General features: G+C 43.0%; 2 protein-coding genes across 2 annotated transcripts in view; one reads left to right on the top strand and one right to left on the bottom strand.

Moving 5' to 3' along the window:
* Nucleotides 1-19,420, bottom strand: part of LOC126335184 (protein 5NUC-like) — a 346,258-nt gene that overhangs the window by 240,111 nt on the left and 86,727 nt on the right. The gene's annotated exons all lie outside the window — the stretch shown is intronic.
* LOC126335183 (apyrase-like) overlaps nt 12,064-19,420 on the top strand; it is a 68,091-nt gene continuing 60,734 nt past the window's right edge. The window contains exon 1 of the mRNA XM_049998177.1: nt 12,064-12,520. Coding sequence (XP_049854134.1) covers nt 12,143-12,520 — 378 coding nt within the window. The 5' untranslated portion in view covers nt 12,064-12,142. The remainder of the gene's footprint in view (nt 12,521-19,420) is intronic.

The following is a 19,420-nucleotide window of genomic DNA, read 5'->3' as shown; positions in this document are numbered from 1 at the left end:
ACACACACACACACACACACACTGAACTACTGCAAGGATAAAAGACCACTGAGGCAGCGAGTTACGTCAAGTTTTAAAGTTCTTATCACTTCGAAATTCTGCACTTATAAGGATGGTTAAAAGCAGTCGTGATGTCTCCCGGCAGCCCTGGGTTATCACGGGGCCTCTCACACGCAGTTCCAAGTTTTTCGGGGGTAAATTAACCGTTAACACTTTTCAATCGAAAATAACAGTATTGGTTAGAAGTAACTGAAATAATAGAAGATTGACATAAGACTTTCGAACGTTTGCAGAATGGACTGGCAGTAATTCTGTTTTATCGAAACACCTTCTGCGTATAACAACTTGCCAGAGTAGTTTAATTTGCATATTGCGAACTTGCAATATTATCGACAGAGTTGGTTGGTTTACACTGAGAACAAAGCTCGCTTAAATATCGCTTCAAACGATGTAGGACGCCAAGCGAAACAGTCGGAATACCACAGTTGGTTTGACTTCGAAAGTCAGTGACAGTGTAGCCCACTGAATGATGTTTTTGTGATCCTTTTTTACTGTCCTTTCAGTAATTTTAAATTCAAGGAAAGGAAGGAAGATTGGGCTTAACGTCCTGTCGACGTCGAGGTCATTAGAAACGGAGCGCCTTGTGTCAAGGATGGAGAAGGAAATAGGCCGTGCCCTTTCAAAGGAACCGTCCCAGCATTTTCCCACAGCGATTTAGGAAAATCATGAGAAACCTAAATCTGGATGGCCGGTCAGGATTTGAACCGTCGTCCTCCAGAATGAGGGTCCAGTGTGCAGTTCTTTAAAAATTCATTAAGTGTGCCCTTACAGCTGGTTATACATTGAACTTAAAGCTTGATGTTTCGCCCATTAAGATATGTAATTCTCTTCTGCTGAATGCAGCTACTAAGTTTCCAGCATCTACCTCTAACTGTAAGCACGAAGTAGATCAGGTTCTCTCAAGTGGCGCTTCGCTACATTCTATGTGTAGCTTAGGCCGATGGAATGCATTGGAATTTTGTCTTAACAGAGGTCTAAACATTATAAGGTGATGAGATTCAGAAGTGGGCTTAAAATCACGGTGAAATTATATTAGTAATAAGATTCGCTTGTGACGCTGCGAAAGAAAGTGAAGAAGAATTACAGGATCTGTTGAATGGAATAGTCTAATAATGAATGCAGAATGTGTGAAAGCCCCTTACCCCTTTTTAAATCTCATCTGCGCACATAACTGGTATGAGCACACTGTTTGCATCCTAAAATATTCTCCTTTGTGGACAAAATTTTGACCAATGACTTAATATTAACTTGATCTCACTTCGACTAATGAGATGCTCGGAAGTAGGAAGATCGTCATTGTGCATTGAGAAGTACAGTGTAAGGAGACCTCGAAAACATGTTTAAATAATGCAAAATTACGACCAATACGTTCAAGTTTGTTAACACAATATGGAAGTGTATTGCTTCCTCTCTTACAGAGAAGATGCATGCAGAGGGGATGTGGACTGCACGTTGTATAAACTAACACTATTCATACGAAGCATTAATCACGATAGGCACTCTCAACATATTCAGGGCCAGCACGTGTTTTGAAGCTTCGATCAGCTTAGACCTACCCTATACCTGCTATAATACGCATGCAGCATGCAAAGAATTAAATAAGGTATCTTGTCTGCCGAAGGCTGTTTATCTTAATAACGACTATACTTAATGCAGGGTGTATTCAGTAAAGTGTGCTCGAATTAACTACGACTTTAGGCAAAGATGAGTAAACAAGTGATAACTGACCATGAAGCATGATAAATTATAAATGGTTTCCGAATGAAGAATAATTGAAGAGGATTTGAAACGATGGCTGTTTATTATTCAAGAAACAAACACAATATTAAGCTTATCAATTTCGGATATTTTAGAACCAGTGACTATTAATCGAGTGTAAATACATAAAACCGCAACCCGTCACTTTATTGAACAGTTATTTATTATTCCACGAATCGGTTTTCGAACCTTTTCAGGTTTATCTTCAGATGGTTTCCTGGAAGTTACATTACTATTTCTAGCATAATGCTGGGTGTTGGCTCTGTGACAGTAACATGAAATGTGCTTTAATGAATCGCCATGAGCATTATCTGTCGATATGGATGCAAAATTTTAGTTTTGTACTTAGTGCGACAGCATGGCCGGCTTTTTTCTGCTGGTGTCCATCCATATTTTGAGCTCTCATGTTAACGCCAGTCTGACTAAAGTATTTGCGCATATATCGACTTTAATACACGCAAACAAAAACAAATAACATGTCTCAGCAAAGTAGGTCTATGTCATATCTTTTTGTCAAGGCCTATGTAACAAGCAACTGTTGTATAGCAAATTTTGGATACTGGTGAAGTTTCGCTATCTCGGTGTAAATGCATACAGATTGTGTAAAAGCTTGTGAACTGATGTACCAACCGGGCATCAAAATGGAAGCAGACAGATGGACAATAAAGGATGGATACCGAACACGATGGTCTCCTCTCTCAGTAGTGCCACGTGGCCGTCCGCGGCTTGGTCTTTTAGCGACCGTACGTTCAATGTACAGTGGCTCCATTTCTGCCAAATCATCCTGCAGTTTCATAGAAGGGACGTCCAGCTTCTCGAAGCCCTATTACATACTCAGTGGGGTGTTGATAATGGCGTATTTGTCGCTTTGAAGGCATTCTTGCTTAACATCAACATACCTCGTCCAGCGTATATTTAAACCAAATATGGTTATCATCCTCATAGTGGCTCTACTAGCGCCATTCAGAGACCATCGCAAAACTTGAATAGACATCATCTTCCAAGTACATGAACACGTCAGCCAACTTTCGTTTATGTTGGGCAATTCATTCTTGGTGTTGCTATTTCTTTGGCGATTGTGTATACTCAGCTGAAGCTAAATCTGGTAAATGACCAGCAAAACCGGCCATTTGCGCGCGGTACTTGAAAATTAGTAAAGTTCAAAATCGTGATTTGCAATAGAACAAACAATCTATAGGCGCTGCAGTCATGGACAGTGCGGTTGGTCCCTGTTGAGGTTGGAGTCCTCCCTCGGGCACGGGTGTGTATGTTTGTCCTTAGGATAACTTAGGTTAAGTAGTGTGTAAGCTTAGGGACTGATGACCTTAGCAGTTGTCCCATAAGATTTCACACACATTTTTGAACAATCTATAGACCCTTACAGTCAAATGGCGGAACCTTCATTTAAACAATCTTATGACCGTAAATAGTTAATTCAACATTTTAAATGGAAATAGTCTGACACTTTTGATACCCGCCAGGGTAGCAGAGAGCACTAATACGCTGCTTCCTGGAGTCAGATAGGAGCGCCGGCCCCGGATCGAATTCGCCCGGCGGAGTAACGACGAGGGTCGTTATGCTGGCCAGCCTGGATGTGATTTATAGGCGGTTTTCCACATCCCGTTAGGTGAATATCGAGCTGGTCCCCACCTTCCGCCTCACTTACACGACTCGCTGCCATTTGAAACACGTTCGCACTATTCCATGGCTTACACTAGACGCAGACAGCTGGGGTACACTAATTCCGTACCGGAGGGGGAAAGGGGTGGGGGTGGGGCGGGGGGGGGGGGGGGGGTGGCAGGAAGAGCATCTTGCCGCCCTCTGCAACTAACACTGCCAAATCAATGGTATCGAGGCCGACTCCGCATTGCAGCGGGAATAAGACCTCAAGAAAATGATGATGACTCTGACACTTTTAATGGATCAAGGAAACTTCTACAGAAAATCCTATTCCCAAATGCATCCTTCCCAGATTTTGTTGGTCTGAGCAGTGTTACTGTCGTTCCCGGATGGCCTTTCAGGTCTAAACCGTAGGATCGCGTAGCGGTTAGCAAATCCTATTGTAACTGCGTAAGCTTATGCAGGCTTTAAAGCCGGAATACTCCTTGGAATCACAGTTCAAACGTTTTTTAAGCATATCGCACCTGGCGACTATACAGGGTGAAGAAACGCTGACGTAAGACGCCTTTTCTTGTAAACTGACGTAATCAAAAGAAAATTAAGCTCTAAACCAAGATGAAAAATATTGCTTTACTAGGCATTGCTCTGTTCGAACGAGGCATGTTGATTAGGGTCCAACGTCTCGTCGACGATGATGTCATTAATGAAGATGCGGAAGCTCGGCTTGAAGAAGGATGGCGAAGGGAAATCCGTTGCTCCCTTTCAAAGAATCACAGTGGGACAAGCTTTAAAGGAATTATGGAGTTGGGTCCGGTTGGGTTGTTTGGGGGAGGAGACCGGGAATTATTAAATTACAGAAAACCTAAATCAGGCTGGTCAGACACGGATTTGAACTGCCGTCCTCCCGAATACTCTTGTCTTACCACTGCACCACATCTCTCTTATGGTCTGCCCCCGTTCCATCCACGTCCCCCCCCCCCTCCACCCCCCTGCCTTCATTCACAGTCCATCCCATTCGTCCATGACGGTGGAGCAGAGTGTATAAGGTTAAGAGCTATAAGGTTCGTTCGAGTAAAGGTATCAGAACCAAGTGAAACCATTTTCAAAGTGTCTCTACTTTGCGCAGCTTCGCGATGCTTTCGACCGCCAGAACATTTTGGGATTACTCGAACGCATATTTCGCGTGTTTCTTTGATCACCTGTAGCGCTAGCTGACACTTGCGCTCTTAGCGTTGCTCAGATGTTTCCGATGTAAGTAATCAAACAGTGCAGCCGGTACGAATTTTTTTCATGCTTAGTACAACGTGTTTCGAGAATTTATTCTCATTGCCAGTTGCAAATATTCACATAAGTATTTATTTTGCTATTTGTATGTGTGTTGCGTCTCTCTTACTTTGTACTGTGTCGTGTTTCTGAGGTTGCAAGATACCACACATTGCCTCCTACACTATGCAGAAAACCACACACACCGTGTTAGTATGAGTGAAGTTTGCGTGGGTGTGGTTTTCTGCATATTGGAGGAGGCACTGTGTTTTATAACTTAAAAAGACGACTACAATGCAAGACAGGCAGCAAACAACACGCAAAGTACTAATGTAAATATTCGATCATGACAATGAGAAATTCTGGACACGCGTCTTGATAGCATGAAAAAATACGGAAGTGGTGCAGTGTTTCATTATTTAAAGAATGAATGACAGTTGCAGGCTTTTTAGAAACACTGATTCTGATGAATGAAACTGAGTCAAACCTTTCTGCTTCCCACTTGTGGTCGGCACTTGAGAAGTAGTGATACAAAATTCAACTGAAGAATTTCTTCATTATTCCTGACACCATTTTCCTCATCAGCATCATGTTTTCCTTCACATATTTTGATTATATTCATATGATAGGCCGGCCGAAGTGGCCGAGCGGTTCTAGGCGCTACAGTCTGGAACCGCACGACCGCTACGGTCGCAGGTTCGAATCCTGCCTAGAGCGTGGGTGTATGTGATGTCCTTAGGTTAGTTAGGTTTAAGTAGTCCTAAGTCCTTGGGGACTGATGAACTCAGAATTTAAGTGCCATAGTGCTCAGAGCGATTTGAACCATTTTTTGATATTCACATGATAACAAATTTGATAAGCTTGTCTCACTGATTCTGATAACACAAATTTATCTGCTCATTGACAGTACATTGCAAATAATTAGTATCAGTGTTAATAAGCTACAATGTATTAAATGCGCAAGCTTTATAAATGCTGGAAATTATCTAATTTGAAGAAAGTTGGTAGGGAGTGGCTGCAATGTGTCCCTGGCTATGAAACTAACAGTCTAGCATGCTTATTTCTATCTACTCCACCTCCCTTCTAAGGCGAGACAAGTTAAAACGTGCTTGTCGTTAATAGCAATGAGTACAGTCTGTGACACCGCAACCGGCTCTTGTTATAGGACCCCTGTGTGGAAGAGGGAACATTAATTCATTTCGGAAATGAGATTAACAGCGGATAGTGAGATATTTTTGGTTTTGATGTCTCAGGCTTCACATATGCAACACATATTTGCGGAAAGATCCCTGAAGGGAATAAAATGACACTAGGATGAATTAGAGTTTATCAAGGTTGAGATTTATGGTCGTTTAAAAGGCTAGCAAGAACTTCGCACTTATCTTCAACGAGAATGCTACGAGAATGAACTGAAAGAGCTATGAGCATCTGCTCGATGATCTCTTTGGAGAAGGTTATTAAACGCTTTGGAGCCAGTCGGAAGAATTTCCTCTGATCATTTGAAAATATTTGCAACCGTCCGTTGGCCGCTACTCGAACACCTATCACCCAGTTACAAACCACGGGAACTAGCAGAATGTCTGCGTGGAACGCTTTCACTTGGTTCCAACCATTGCAACCATATCTCGAACAAACCTATAATGAATTCCGAACCATTGATAACATGCTATTTTACACAGTCCAACATGAGTAACCAATTATCTCTTTCCTCAGTTCTCTGGCTCTGCAATCCTATTTTTGGACGTAATCTCCTTTCAATTCTATGGCGTACGGTACCACTCTCCAGGTCTGCGTCTCAACAGAGTTCTTGCTGCATCAGTGACGGCCTCGTATTGCTGTAATGCTCCCTGCAGAGTTCACCCTTCAGTGGTCCAAACAGGTGAAAGTTAGATGATGTAACGTCTGGGCTGTAGGGCGGATGAGCAAGAACAGTCCACAGAATTTTTGTGGTCTCCTCTCGGGTGCGCATTATTGTGTGTAGCTTTGCGTTATCGTGGAGAAGGAGAAATACATTTATATTTTTGTCACGAACACGCTGTAATCGTTTCTTCAATTTCGTGGGCAAATGCCGGGATGGTTTCTCTGCAAAAGGGTCGACTACATTCCCCATCCTCCCGTAATCCGAACTTCTGCGTCGTCTCTAATGACCTCGTTGTTGGCGGCACCTTAAACTCGAATCTCCTCCTCTTCCTTAGTTTCGCAAGAGCCTCACAATTGGCTTCGGAGTTGATAGTAGACGAGACAATGTTTGACAAGAAATCGTCACCGCCAGACTCATAAAGAGAAAGCAGTTCGACACAGGTAATCCTTCTTTCCACTTAATGCTCGGCTTCGAAAAAACCACTGAATAAACTAACTGGTGTACAAATGTGTCAGCACTACCAATGAAATTTGCTACACTGCAGGCATCACAGCTACATACGGCCGGTCGTCACGTAGGAAATCAGACCAGAGGAAAAATGCTCCAATCGAAGCACAAAAAACAAAACAAAAAAACAACGTGAATATGCTCTTGTTTACTTAAAAGACTCTGACTGGACAGTGGGGTATCAGCTACCTTGTGCTACCTTCGTCTGCACCTTTAATATTATTATCCCCAAACATTTTGGCAGGCGAACATATTTGCGCTTTTTGTAACACTCAACTCACCTCAAACCCACACAAGCTCTCCTAGCTGTAGCTCACTATGTCTCCCTCTTGCTTTCTTACCTCTAATATGTTATTCCTTCCTTACAACTGATGCTGTCTCTTCTCACTAATACTCTCGTCCTCGTTGTAATTGTCATATACTCTGTCTCCATTATCACTGATTCTCACCCATGCCTCGTTCCTTTTTCTCTTTCCTTCTCCACCCCCCTCTCCCCTCCTCCCCCGCCCCCCGCCTCCCTCCCCGACCGTGGCACTCTCTCCTTCACTCTTTTCCTAGCACAGTTCTGTCAGTGTCAGCTATGTTCCACTGTCAATGTGTCCCTCTCTTTCTCTCACACTGCTACTGTCACCTTTGCTCTTGTCACCTTTGCTCTTTCTCTAACGCAACCGCTGTCTACTATCTTTCAGTATTTATTACTTTTTCTTCTCCTTGCCACTGTCACGTCTTCTTTAACACCATAAAAAAGCGCAAATATGTTCGAATGCCATCATTTTTGGTAAATTTATAAAGGGGCTGAGGAAGGTAGAATGAGGCAGCTGGTAACCCACTTTTCAATCAGAGTCTTTTGAATAAGCAGGAACATATTCGCATTTTGTATGCTCCGATAGCAGCATTTTTCCGTTGTTTCCCTTCTATCTGCTGCTGCAGCAGGGTATGTAATCCATATAAAAAGAAATTTAGTGGTCAGTAAAATTTGTTTAGTTACGAGTAAGTGAAACTTATACCTCAGGCAGAATTTTATCTGCAAAAATATTGGGCACGCGCTTCAGCACTACACCATGGAGCTCCCACATGATAACGGAGACATTTTACACCATATTTCTCCGTCTTACGTTACTTTTTAAACTGTGCCTTCGCCTCACACCACATTTTACATTCCCATTTTGCGAGTATAAGTAGGGTAACTTTGAACCTCTGCATTCCGGAAACGGATAAAGATAGGATGAAATTTTTCAAAGCTGTTCGAGATTGGTATCTTAGAAACGCATAGTAAAAATTACAGCCATTTGCTGTGCATAGTCGTCTCAGAACCAGTGGTTGGGTTTTGGTACCCAAAAAGCAAGTTTTTGGGATATTTCTCAATAAAGGATAAAGAGTTTTGAAAACGGGGAGGTAGTTGTTCTAGATAAATGCCTAGCGAATATACCGTTAAAATCTGAGCAAATCTGTAAAATCTAAGCAATTTACTGTGGTTATTTATTGTTTACATTACGCCTCATACCGGATTTTACGTGTAGAAGTAGGGTAACTTCCAAACTCTGTATCTTGGGAAAGGATAAACATATCAAAAAAATGTTCAAAGTTGTTCGAGATCGGGGTCTTAGAAATATATCGCGAACATTTCAGCCATTTATTGTGTATAGACGTCTTGTAGTCCTCGTCTGGGTTTTGATCCGCTGGTGACGGGGAAAAAGTAGTAAAAAATCATTTTTTGGAGATTGGGGGGAGGGGTTTCCAAGGAATCGCGAATGAAGTAATGGTGCCTCCGTTAAGTCCCATAGACGACATTAAATGCAAAAGAATCAACCGATTTGTTCAGTTTGCCTAAGCATAATGAAGTGTGTAATATTCATACTTTGACCCTGTACTGTATCATGGTGGCAGACGATCGTTCTGCTGGATATACAAATGCTCCCTAACCTCCATTAATTTGAACGTAGATACGGAACACCCTCTGTAAAATTAATCTTTAAGTTGACACACGTGACTGTATGTTTTCATTGCATTAACTAAGGAGCTTAAATTTTTCACACAGCCAACGTACCGTAGACGTTGGTATGTGATACAAATTTGTGCTCCATGTCTGTAGACGTTCCTGAGAAAAAAAGGTCTTAACGGTTGAACAGATAGACAGACGCACAACAAAATAATGGTATAAGGATTCTGTTTTTAATCATTTTTCCATTCCATGGTGGCAGGGTGATACAGCTAACAGTTTAGAATTATTTCTGAATGAAAACAGTCTTGGTTGTAAAATGATTTAACCCACGAGCAGGCGCGCCTATGTATACAGAGCGCCAACCAGAAATAACATTGTCTTGTACAGTTCCATTGTAGTTTTACAGTTGCGAGCCCGCTTCTATTAATTCATTATTGCTTTAGCTATCACAGTGATAAGCTGTATTGCTATAGGGGCAAGTCACCAGTAGTAATGTAAAATAAACAACGAGCCAGGTGAGAAAAAGTTCGCTATCAGTGCACGAAAATGATCTAGATTCCGAGCTAGCAGCACAAGCCCCTATTTTATCGTTGTTCAATTAGACTAAGATTTAACTATGATTCTGCTCATACATGTTTATCCTGGTAACATGAAGACAGCTGTCCTTTACATGTGTAGAAAGCACGGCGCGCAGCCGCTTGTGTTACGAAAATCTGCGCGCCCGCTCGATGTTTAATATTAATGACGCCTTTTACCCTTTTGGGGTTTTGCAACAAAGAAAAGAAAATTGAGAATGTGTTATATGACGATCAGTTTGGTTTTAATAAGCGTAAAGGCAACAGAGATGTGGTTGATCATGGAAGCAAGGCTACAGAAAAATAAAAAAAAACGTTCAAAGGATCTGTCGACCTGGAAAAAGGGGTAGACAATATAAAATGGTGCAAGATGTTTGAAATTTTGAGAAGAATAGAGGTAAGCTGTAGGGGGAGCCGGATAATGTACAATACGTACAAGAGCCAAAAGGGAATAATAAGAGTGGACGACCAAGAACGAAGTGCTTGGATTAAAAGGGTGTAAGACAGGGATGTAGTCTTTCACCCCTACTGTTCAACCTGTACATCGAAGAAGCAATGATGGAAATAAAAGGAAGGTCCAGGAGAGAAATTAAAATTCAAGGTGAAAGGACATCAGTGATACAATTTCCTGATGACATTGCTATCCTCAGTGAAAGTGAAGAAGAGTTACAAGATCTGCTCAATGGAATGAACAGTCTAATGAGTAGAGAATAGGGATTGAGAGTAGATTGAGGAAGGACGGAAGTATTGAAAAGTACCAGAAACGAGAACAGCGAGAAACTTAATATAAGGTTTGATGGTCATGAAGTTTCGGAATTCTTATATCTACGGAGCAAATAACCAATGACGGACAGAGGAATGACATCAAAAGCTGACTAGCACTACCTTTAAATGTGAACATTTTAGGTTAGGCTTTACCCTGACTGTTACTGACATTCGATGAAACAACAAGTTTACTGTAACCAATCACTGTTTATTTATCTCCACGACGCGTTTCAAAGGTTTAAATGTCCATCATCAGGTGGATTTACATTTGTTAGTATGACGTTTGTATGTGTTTTGTTAAGATGTTTTGGAGGAACTTGTGGCACTGTCTAGTGGAGAAACAAAACACTATTTCAGAACATGGTTTTGAGTTTCTTTTGACAAAAAATTAAACGTATATCTAACGGTAAACTTAAAATTAGTAAAATAGAGTACCTCCAGTAGTCACAGGTTCCTTTCACTGTCGTAATACATCACATGTACACTGTCATTTTCTATAAATAAATATGGCGTGTGGAACCTATTGGGTGCAAGGATCATATAACAAAGAGGAAACTTTATCAAAAAGTACAAAGAACAGACATCGTAAGAACATTATTACAGAATAAATTTATAAAGGATTTGGAGGTATTTGTTTTGAGGTGCAGAATACATGCATTGGAATAAATACTTCAGGTGGTATATAAAACCGATTTCGACAAGTTAAAATAGCTTAAACGTCATACTCGTTTATACAATCAGCTGAAATGTTACAAACTTGAAGTACGATAATAATATTGGCTACAGTGACAAAATTATACACAAATAACAATTTATGGTTAGAATTCATAGACAGATATGAAAGGCTGGAGACAGAGGGCGAAGAAGAGAAAGAGAAAATGAGGGGGAGAGAGAGGGTGGAAAGAGTGATTGTATGAGAATAAACTTTACAAACCAAGCAAAAATTGTTGTTTGAGTGTAAATCTACCACTATAGCCAATATTATTATCGTACTTAAACTTTGTATCTGACTGGTATAGTTTATGTGATCGCTCTAAGCTTGTTGACACCAGTGCCTACCAATTTTATTTGTATATTACAGCACTGAGGATTTTGTGGATAATGAAACAAAAAAATACTACCGATGCTGATTCTCCTTCCAATTTTATGCAGATGAATGTTGAAAATTGGGTGGGCTGATAAGGTAAGGAATGAGGAGGTTCCGTGGAGAATCGGAGAGGAAAGGAATATGTGAAAAACACTGATAAGGGGAAGGGACAGGATGATAGGACATCTGTTAAGACATCAGGGAATGACTTCCGTGGTATTGGAGGGAGCTGAAGAGGGCAAAAACACTGTAGAGGAAGACAGAGAGTGGATTTCATCTAGCAAACAATTGTGCATGTAGGTTGCAAGTGCTACTCTGAGATGAGAGATTAGCACAGGAAAGGAACTCGTGGCGGGCAGCATCAAACCAGTCAGACAACTGATGAATAATTAAAAAAAAAAAAAAAAAAAAACAAAGAGAGAAGGGGGGGAGAGAGAGAGAGAGAGAGAGAGACAGAGAAAGTATCCTCTGTCACGCAATGTACAATGCCTTCTAAAGTGTGAGTAAACGTAGATTCGGTAGATTTAGCTGCACGGCTGAATCACAACAGGTTGTGTGCCAGCGAGCGCGTACGGAGCGGCGCGGCCTTGGCAGCGCGCAGCTGCCGGGCTCGTTATCGCTGTGACGCTCAGTGCGCGCGGCGCCGGACGCATCGACCAGTCTGCTCCGAGCGGCTTCTGGGTGCACTGACCAAACGAGACGCGATGCAGACGCTGGCGCTACTGCTAGTGCCGCTGGTGGCGGCGGGCGCCGCCAGGGCGCTGCCCGTATCCACCACCAGCTCTCCAGGGGACAGCTTCCAGCTGCACCTGCTCCACCTCAACGACTGGCACGCGCGCTACGACGAGACGGACGGCGCCGGCGACCCCTGCGACCGCCGGACCTCGCAGTCGCAGACCCGGCAGCCTTGCTATGGCGGCTTCGCGAGGATCGCGGGCAGGGTGCGCCAGCTGCTGGCCCAACACCCGGACAACTACCTGCTGCTCAACGCCGGCGACAACTTCCAGGGCACGCTCTGGTACACGCTTTTCACCTGGAACGTCACCGCGCACTTCCTCAACAAGCTGCCCTGGGACGCGGCGGTGAGTCTCCAATAGTCGTTGGCAGTTTCTCTACAGCACTTGTTTCCCATTTTTCCTCTGAGAGCATGCTTTATACAGCTAAACACTGAGGCAGTCCTAACATAGTGTCGCTCATTCTTTTACCTGGCGTAGATAAGCATCTCAACGTGGATGGAATCAACAAGTCGTTGTGAGTCCCTAACAGAAATATCGAGCCAGACTGCCTCCGTAGCATCCATAACTGAGAATGGGTTGCTGGGCAGGATTTTGTGCACTAACTGAACTCGCGATTACGTCCCATAAACGCTCCACAGCATTCATGTCGGCCGATCTGTGAAGCCAAATCATTCTCTCGAACTGTCCAGAACGTTCCTCAAACCAATCGCGAACAACTGAGGCACTGTGACATCGTTGCTGGGCAACTGATGTCCATGAATGTCTGCAAATGGTCTCCAAATAGCCGAACATAACCATTTCCAGAAAATGATCGGTTCAGTTGGACCAGAGGACCCAGGCCATTCCAAGTAAACACAGTCCTCACCATTATGTGGCCACCATCAACTTGCACAGTGCCTTGTTGAGAACTTGGATACATGGCTTCGCGGGGTGGACGCTACACTCGAACCCTGTCACCAGCGCTCACCAACTGAAATTGGGACTCATCTGTCCAGTCCACGGTTTTCCATTCGTCTAGGGTCCAACGGATATGTTAAGAAGTCGAGCAGATGCGCCGCAGGCGATGTCGTGCTGCTACCAAAGGCACTCTCGTCGGTCGTTTGCTGCCATAGCCCATTAACGTCAAATTTTGCCGCTCTGTCCTAACGGATACGTTAGGAAGATTACTGCGGCTATTTCGCGCAGTGTTGCTTGTCTGTTAGAAGTGACAGCTGTACACAATCACTGGTGCTCTTCGTCGTTAATGAAGGCCGTCGGCCACTGCGTTGTCCGTGGTGAGAGGTGACGCCTGAAATTTAGTATTCTCACCACACTCTGGACACTGTGGATCTCGGATTATTGAATTCGCTAACATTTCCAAACTGGAATGTCCCATGCTTCTAGCTCCGACCACCATTCCGCACTCAAATGCTTAATTCGCGTCGTGCGACCATAATCAGAACGGAAACCCTTTCACATGAATCACCTGAGTACAAATAACAGATCTGCCAATCCATTCCCCTTTTATACCTTCCGTACGCGATACTACCGCCGTCTGTATATGTTTACATCGCTATCCCATGCTTTCGTCACCTCTGTGTATTTGGCTATACAGGATGTGTTCGAACTCCAACAACAACATTCTGGGGCAAATATTAACGCGTTGTTTCAGCGTAAAAAGGAAATTTTCCTCAGACTGCAACTAACTGATCTTAAATTTTTATTGTAATATCATCCATTTCTTCTGACTCGTTCACAACCAATTCCTCTCTTGTGCTTACCTTTTCATCCCAGAGTCACACTCGCATCTGATGTCCTCAATTGATTTTTGGATGCACTCCAGTGTCTGTTTTGCCGTACAGTTTTTACGTTCTTCAGCTCCTTTTAGCAACATGGAAGTCTTTTCATGATGTCGTAACACGTGTCCCATCATCTTATCCCCACGCCTTGTCAGTATTCTCTGTATGTTCCTCTTCTCCACCTAATTTTCAACATCTTTTTATAAAGCCACATCTCAAACGCTTCGATTCTCGTATTTCCCGACTTTCCCGCAGTCCATCACTGGATTCCATATAATGCTGTGTCCTAAACATACATCATCGGAAATTTCTGCTTCAGATTAATGCTAGTAGGCTTGATACTACTAAGCTTCTTTTGGCCAGGGTGACTTCTTTGCTTGTGCAAGTCTCCTTGTTATTTGTTCCTTTCTTCGTCCGTCACGTGTTATTTTGCTTCTAAAGTAGTAGAATACCTTCACCTTGTATACTTCGTTACACCCAATTTTGGTGCCAAGTTTCTCATTAATCTCATTTCTGCTACTGCTCGTTATCTTTCATCTCTCAATACATAGCCCGTGTTTAGTAGACTCTTAGTTCCATTCAGTATGTCCTGTAACGATTCCTTGTTTTCACTAAGGATAGCAGCTTCATCACCGAATATTGTCATTGATATCCTTCCACTCAGTTTTGAAACGGCCCCTTGGTAAAATTATACATAACTGTGCTTAAACTGACACACAATATTTCTTAGCGCAACGCAATCTGACTTTTAAAAATCCCTACGAAAGAATGGCCCTGACCAACATTAACCTATACGTTTCACAAATCACTTACCTCACAAAAATCTTCGTTACTCAAGCTACTGCAATACAGCGAGCGCCACTACTGCCAGCTAAATAAAAGATTCAAACTACGGAAGGTACTAACTACTGATAGGCATAGTTAGCGAATGAAAGATTTTAATAGAGAACAAACAATGTATTTACCTTAATAGTCATAATATATATAGCAGTTCATGACATCCAGTCTCACAAATTTCAAAACTCCGCCATCTCTCTCCCCACGTCCACCACTGCTAGCGGCTCATCTCCAACTGCGCAACGCTACGCGCTGTTAACATCCAGCTGGCCAACGCTACAATGGCGAGTATTACAACAATGCCGACCAGCCACAGACTGCACACGGCACAGCCAGTGATTTCCATACAGAGCGCTACGTGGCGTTACCAATAAAAAAACCTAAACAGCCTACTTGCGGTTTTAATCCTCATCCCGAACCTTTCTTTCATTTTCTTCGTTGCTTCTTCGATGTGTAGATTTTACTGTAGGGAAGAAAGGCCACATCCCTATCTTACACACTTTTTAATCCCAGCACTTCGTTCTTGATCGTCCACTCTTATTATTCTTTTCGGTGCTTATACACATTGTATATTGTATTGTACGTTAACCGGGGCCTAGAAACGACGGAGAGGCTCCGTCCCCGCAGCTACCGCATTGGTCCACAACCCCACGACGTCTACCGCAATCCACTTCACCCCTCCGCGGCCCCGCCCAACACCGGACCACTCTTTCAGGGTTATTGTGCGGTTCGGGCTCCGGTGGATCCCCCCAGGGAACGTCTAACACCAGACGAGTGTAACCTCTATATTTGCGTGGTAGAGTAATGGTGATGTACGCATACGTGGAGAACTAGTTTGCGCAGCAATCGCCGACAAAGTGTAACTGAGGTGGAATAAGGGGAACCAGCCCGCATTCGCCAAGGCAGATGGAAAACCGCCTAAAAACCATCCACAGACGCTGGCTCACTGGACCTCGACCTAAGTCCGCCGGGCGCATTCGTGCTGGGGACCAGGCACTCCTTCGCACTCCTGAAACACATTATATATTGCCCGAATCTCATGGTGGTGCGGTAGCGTTCTCGCTTCCCACGCTCGGGTTCCCGGGTTCGATTCCCGACGGGGTCAGGGATTTTCTCTGCCTCGTGATGGCTGGGCGTTGTGTGACGTCCTTAGGTTAGTTAGGTTTAAGTAGTTCGAAGTTCTAGGGGACTGATGACCATAGATGTAAAGTCCCATAGGGCTCAGAGCCATTTGAGCCATTGTATATTATTTACCTGTCCCTATAAGTTACATCTGTTTCATGAGAATTTTGGACGTTACGACATTTTACATTATCAGATGCTTTTCCTAGATCCATAAACTCTACACAAGTGTCTAGATTTTTCTTAAGCCTTGCTTCCATTGTCAAGAGCAATGTTAGCTCTGCCTTTCTAGTGTCTTTACCTCCCCTAAAGCCAAACTGATCATCTGAGGGATGCATCTGTTACTTTTATATCAAATCGATGTGTGAAATATTTTTCTTAGGTCTATGCCGCGCTATCGCCTCTGTTCTGCAGCAAGACATATCACATGACGAGGTTATGTGTATGTATCAGGTAATCTGAATGTCAATCTAGTAGTCTCAAAATAGATCATGTTACAACAACAAACCTGAAGTTCATTTAATTCAGTCTGAGGTAAATTCAATCTTGCTCTCAATTCATCAAACGACTCCGTTCCTGCGGTTCCATCAACGATGGAAAGTTTAAACATCTACGTGTTGCCGTTTTAGGAGAAACTCCGCAATTAGTGATGGTACAAAAAGTCTTATTGTGCGTCTAGATTGTATATATTTGTGGAACTGTGACCGATTTCGCTTTCTTCACTTCTCAGTACGTCGGCTACAAGAGTAATCTGTCAGTTTCTACGCAGCGTACTTTAATCTTCGACTTCAAAAACGTATCCATTACTGATTGGTTCTGTCTCGTTGCTTTTTTTTCAGTAGCTCTACGTAACAATGATACATAGCAGCGTGTTTACGTTTAAAGATGAAGAGTTGGTAGATATGCAACTCATGTACGGGTTCGCTGAAGGCAATGGAAGAAGGTGCAATGACGGTAAGCAGAGCTGTTCCCGCAGCGGCGGAAATCACATCACAGTACTTTTACATCTATACAGATGCTGCTACTAGAAACGGGAATCTTTTGTCTTAGAATATAATGGCCATGCGAAGCACGCTAGAACAGCCTATCTTCCAGAGAACGTGTTTCACGCTGTTGGCCACAATCGAGCTCAAGTAGTCGGAACGTTGTGTGGGGTCTGAACAAGAGTCAGATAAATATTTTCAGAACGTACATGAACAACGATTGCACTCGTTAACATCCACAAAAGGTACATCTTTTCAGCCAGCGGACGTTCCACGTCGAGTGGTGTTTGCGAATTGGCTCACTGAGAAATGTGCCACAATTTTCCTGCTTTCATGTTGTTTACAGGTAGAGCTACATATACAAGATACAGAATATTCAACAGTATGAAAAGCCATGTGTCGATTGACTACACCCGGGTTCCCGGGTTCGATTCCCGGCGGGGTCAGGGATTTTCTCTGCCTCGTGATGGCTGGGTGTTGTGTGATGTCCTTAGGTTAGTTAGGTTTAAGTAGTTCTAAGTTCTAGGGGACTGCTGACCATCGATGTTAAGTCCCATAGTGCTCAGAGCCATTTGAACCATTTGATTGACTACAGCCCACACGAACTGGAGTGCATGGATCCTAATACAACTTTGCTGTGATTGTATATGGAGGGAGGGGAGGAGGGGAAAAGTCTTGGAAGAATGTATTGTCAACGACTGGACCTTATTCAATTGCCGATAAACAGAACAGAGTTCTTTACGAAACGCTCCTCCAAAAAGTCATCCTTAGTTCCCAGAAGCGCCTCCAAGAATTCTTCAGATTGTATGATTTAATCATGGGATCCGTCTGTATAGCTCCAAGCGTTAACACGGCGCTTTAGGGATTCAGGGAGGCGCACAGGCCTCTAATAGAATCCCTGATGGAGGGCCAATGCACCGGTCAGCCTGGATGTGGTTTATAGTCGGTTTCTTACATCCGACTAGGTCAGTAATTCCCAACCTTTCTTCGGCCATTAACGATGAGTGCAATCAGACATTAGCTAGTACCCTCGCCTCCCCCTGCCCCACATTATGACCAACTTTAGCATCCAACTAAGCTGTAGAATGAATGATGAAGTAATTTGCAGTGCATCGCAAGTGCTACCCACAGCTCCTCTGGTAACAAAGCTAACTATCCACTGTGAGGGTAAACATTTGTTACAAAATATACTTTCCGTGCATTACTCCTGTCCATTGCGGCACTTGCTTGACTTATTCACTACAACCTCATTTAAAATCAAACTAGTTCAGATGTGTGCACTACACTCACCGTTTGCGAATCACTTGATAGCTGAACCCCACACTTCTGAAGCGGAACAAATTGGACGATTTGAGGCTGCTAATGCTTTTTGTCTAACCATTCTAATAATAATACTGCTGCGTAGTGCTGCCAATTAATTCATTTATCTATTTCGAGGCGAGTAATGAAGCAATTTATGGACGAATGCAGGTACTACCTACAACTTGGAGAAGACATTTTCTTGAGATATTTAGATCTGTCACATATATGTCTCAATTTTATCATCAGCAATGTACACTACAAAGCACAACATATGAGTATGTGTGAGTGGATGGACTATGTGAGGAACCTGTAACCTCCACAGGATTAATGCTACTAATTGAAAAAAGTTGTTATTGATAACTTATATCAAAACAATATAAGAGTGTTGCAAAACTATGATAATAGTAATGATCTTTTGAAAATAATTTAGTTTTGTGACTGAAACAGAATAGAATCGTTTAGTTTTTACCCCTCATGGGGTAATTACCCCCAGGTTGGGAATCACTGCACTAGGTGAACTTCGGGCTGCTAACAACGTCCCGCATCAGTTACACGATTCACAAGCATTTAGAAAACATTCACACAATTTCACCTGGGATAGCATTAGATGCAGACAGTCGGTGCACACAAATTCCATTCCGGGGGGAAAATGGTTGGCGACAGAAAGAGGATCCGGCCACCCTCTATCACTAACTTCGCGAAATCGGAAGATTAAGATGCCGATCTCGTGTAGATAAGGCATATAGACCAGCAAAAGGTATGTGGTTTAAACACGACGTGGTGCCGGCACACTTTGGAGTAGTTGTTAGGAACCATATTGATATCATCAACATACCACTTGGCCATAAATGGATTGGTGATGGGGTTTCTGTTCCACTGCCAACTCGGTCATGAGATATAAGACACCTATAGACTCCATCTTTTAGGCGATGTCGTAAATCTATTCCAAATTTTGGGATCGGTTATGTCTCGCTGTAACCTACAGTGTCAATATGGCGGACGTTTTGAACAATATTCATTTGGTAGATAATAACAGCTCTTTGCTTGCTGCAATGTACTTTATTTGTTCCAGACGCGTTTCGCCTTTTACTTTAAGGCATCTTCACTGCGATCTAGAACGATACAGTCTGTGTACAGTGTATCATTGAATTAGGTTTGTGCATAAGTTCGTAGCGTTTTTGTTTTGCATGTTGATACTCCTGTTGCTATGGTTATATTTATGA

The sequence above is a fragment of the Schistocerca gregaria genome, chromosome 2, assembly GCF_023897955.1.
Source record: "Schistocerca gregaria isolate iqSchGreg1 chromosome 2, iqSchGreg1.2, whole genome shotgun sequence".
NCBI lineage: Eukaryota > Metazoa > Arthropoda > Insecta > Orthoptera > Acrididae > Schistocerca > Schistocerca gregaria.
The sequence above is the reverse complement of the archived record's forward strand: the minus strand, read 5'-3'. Positions and strand labels throughout refer to the sequence as shown.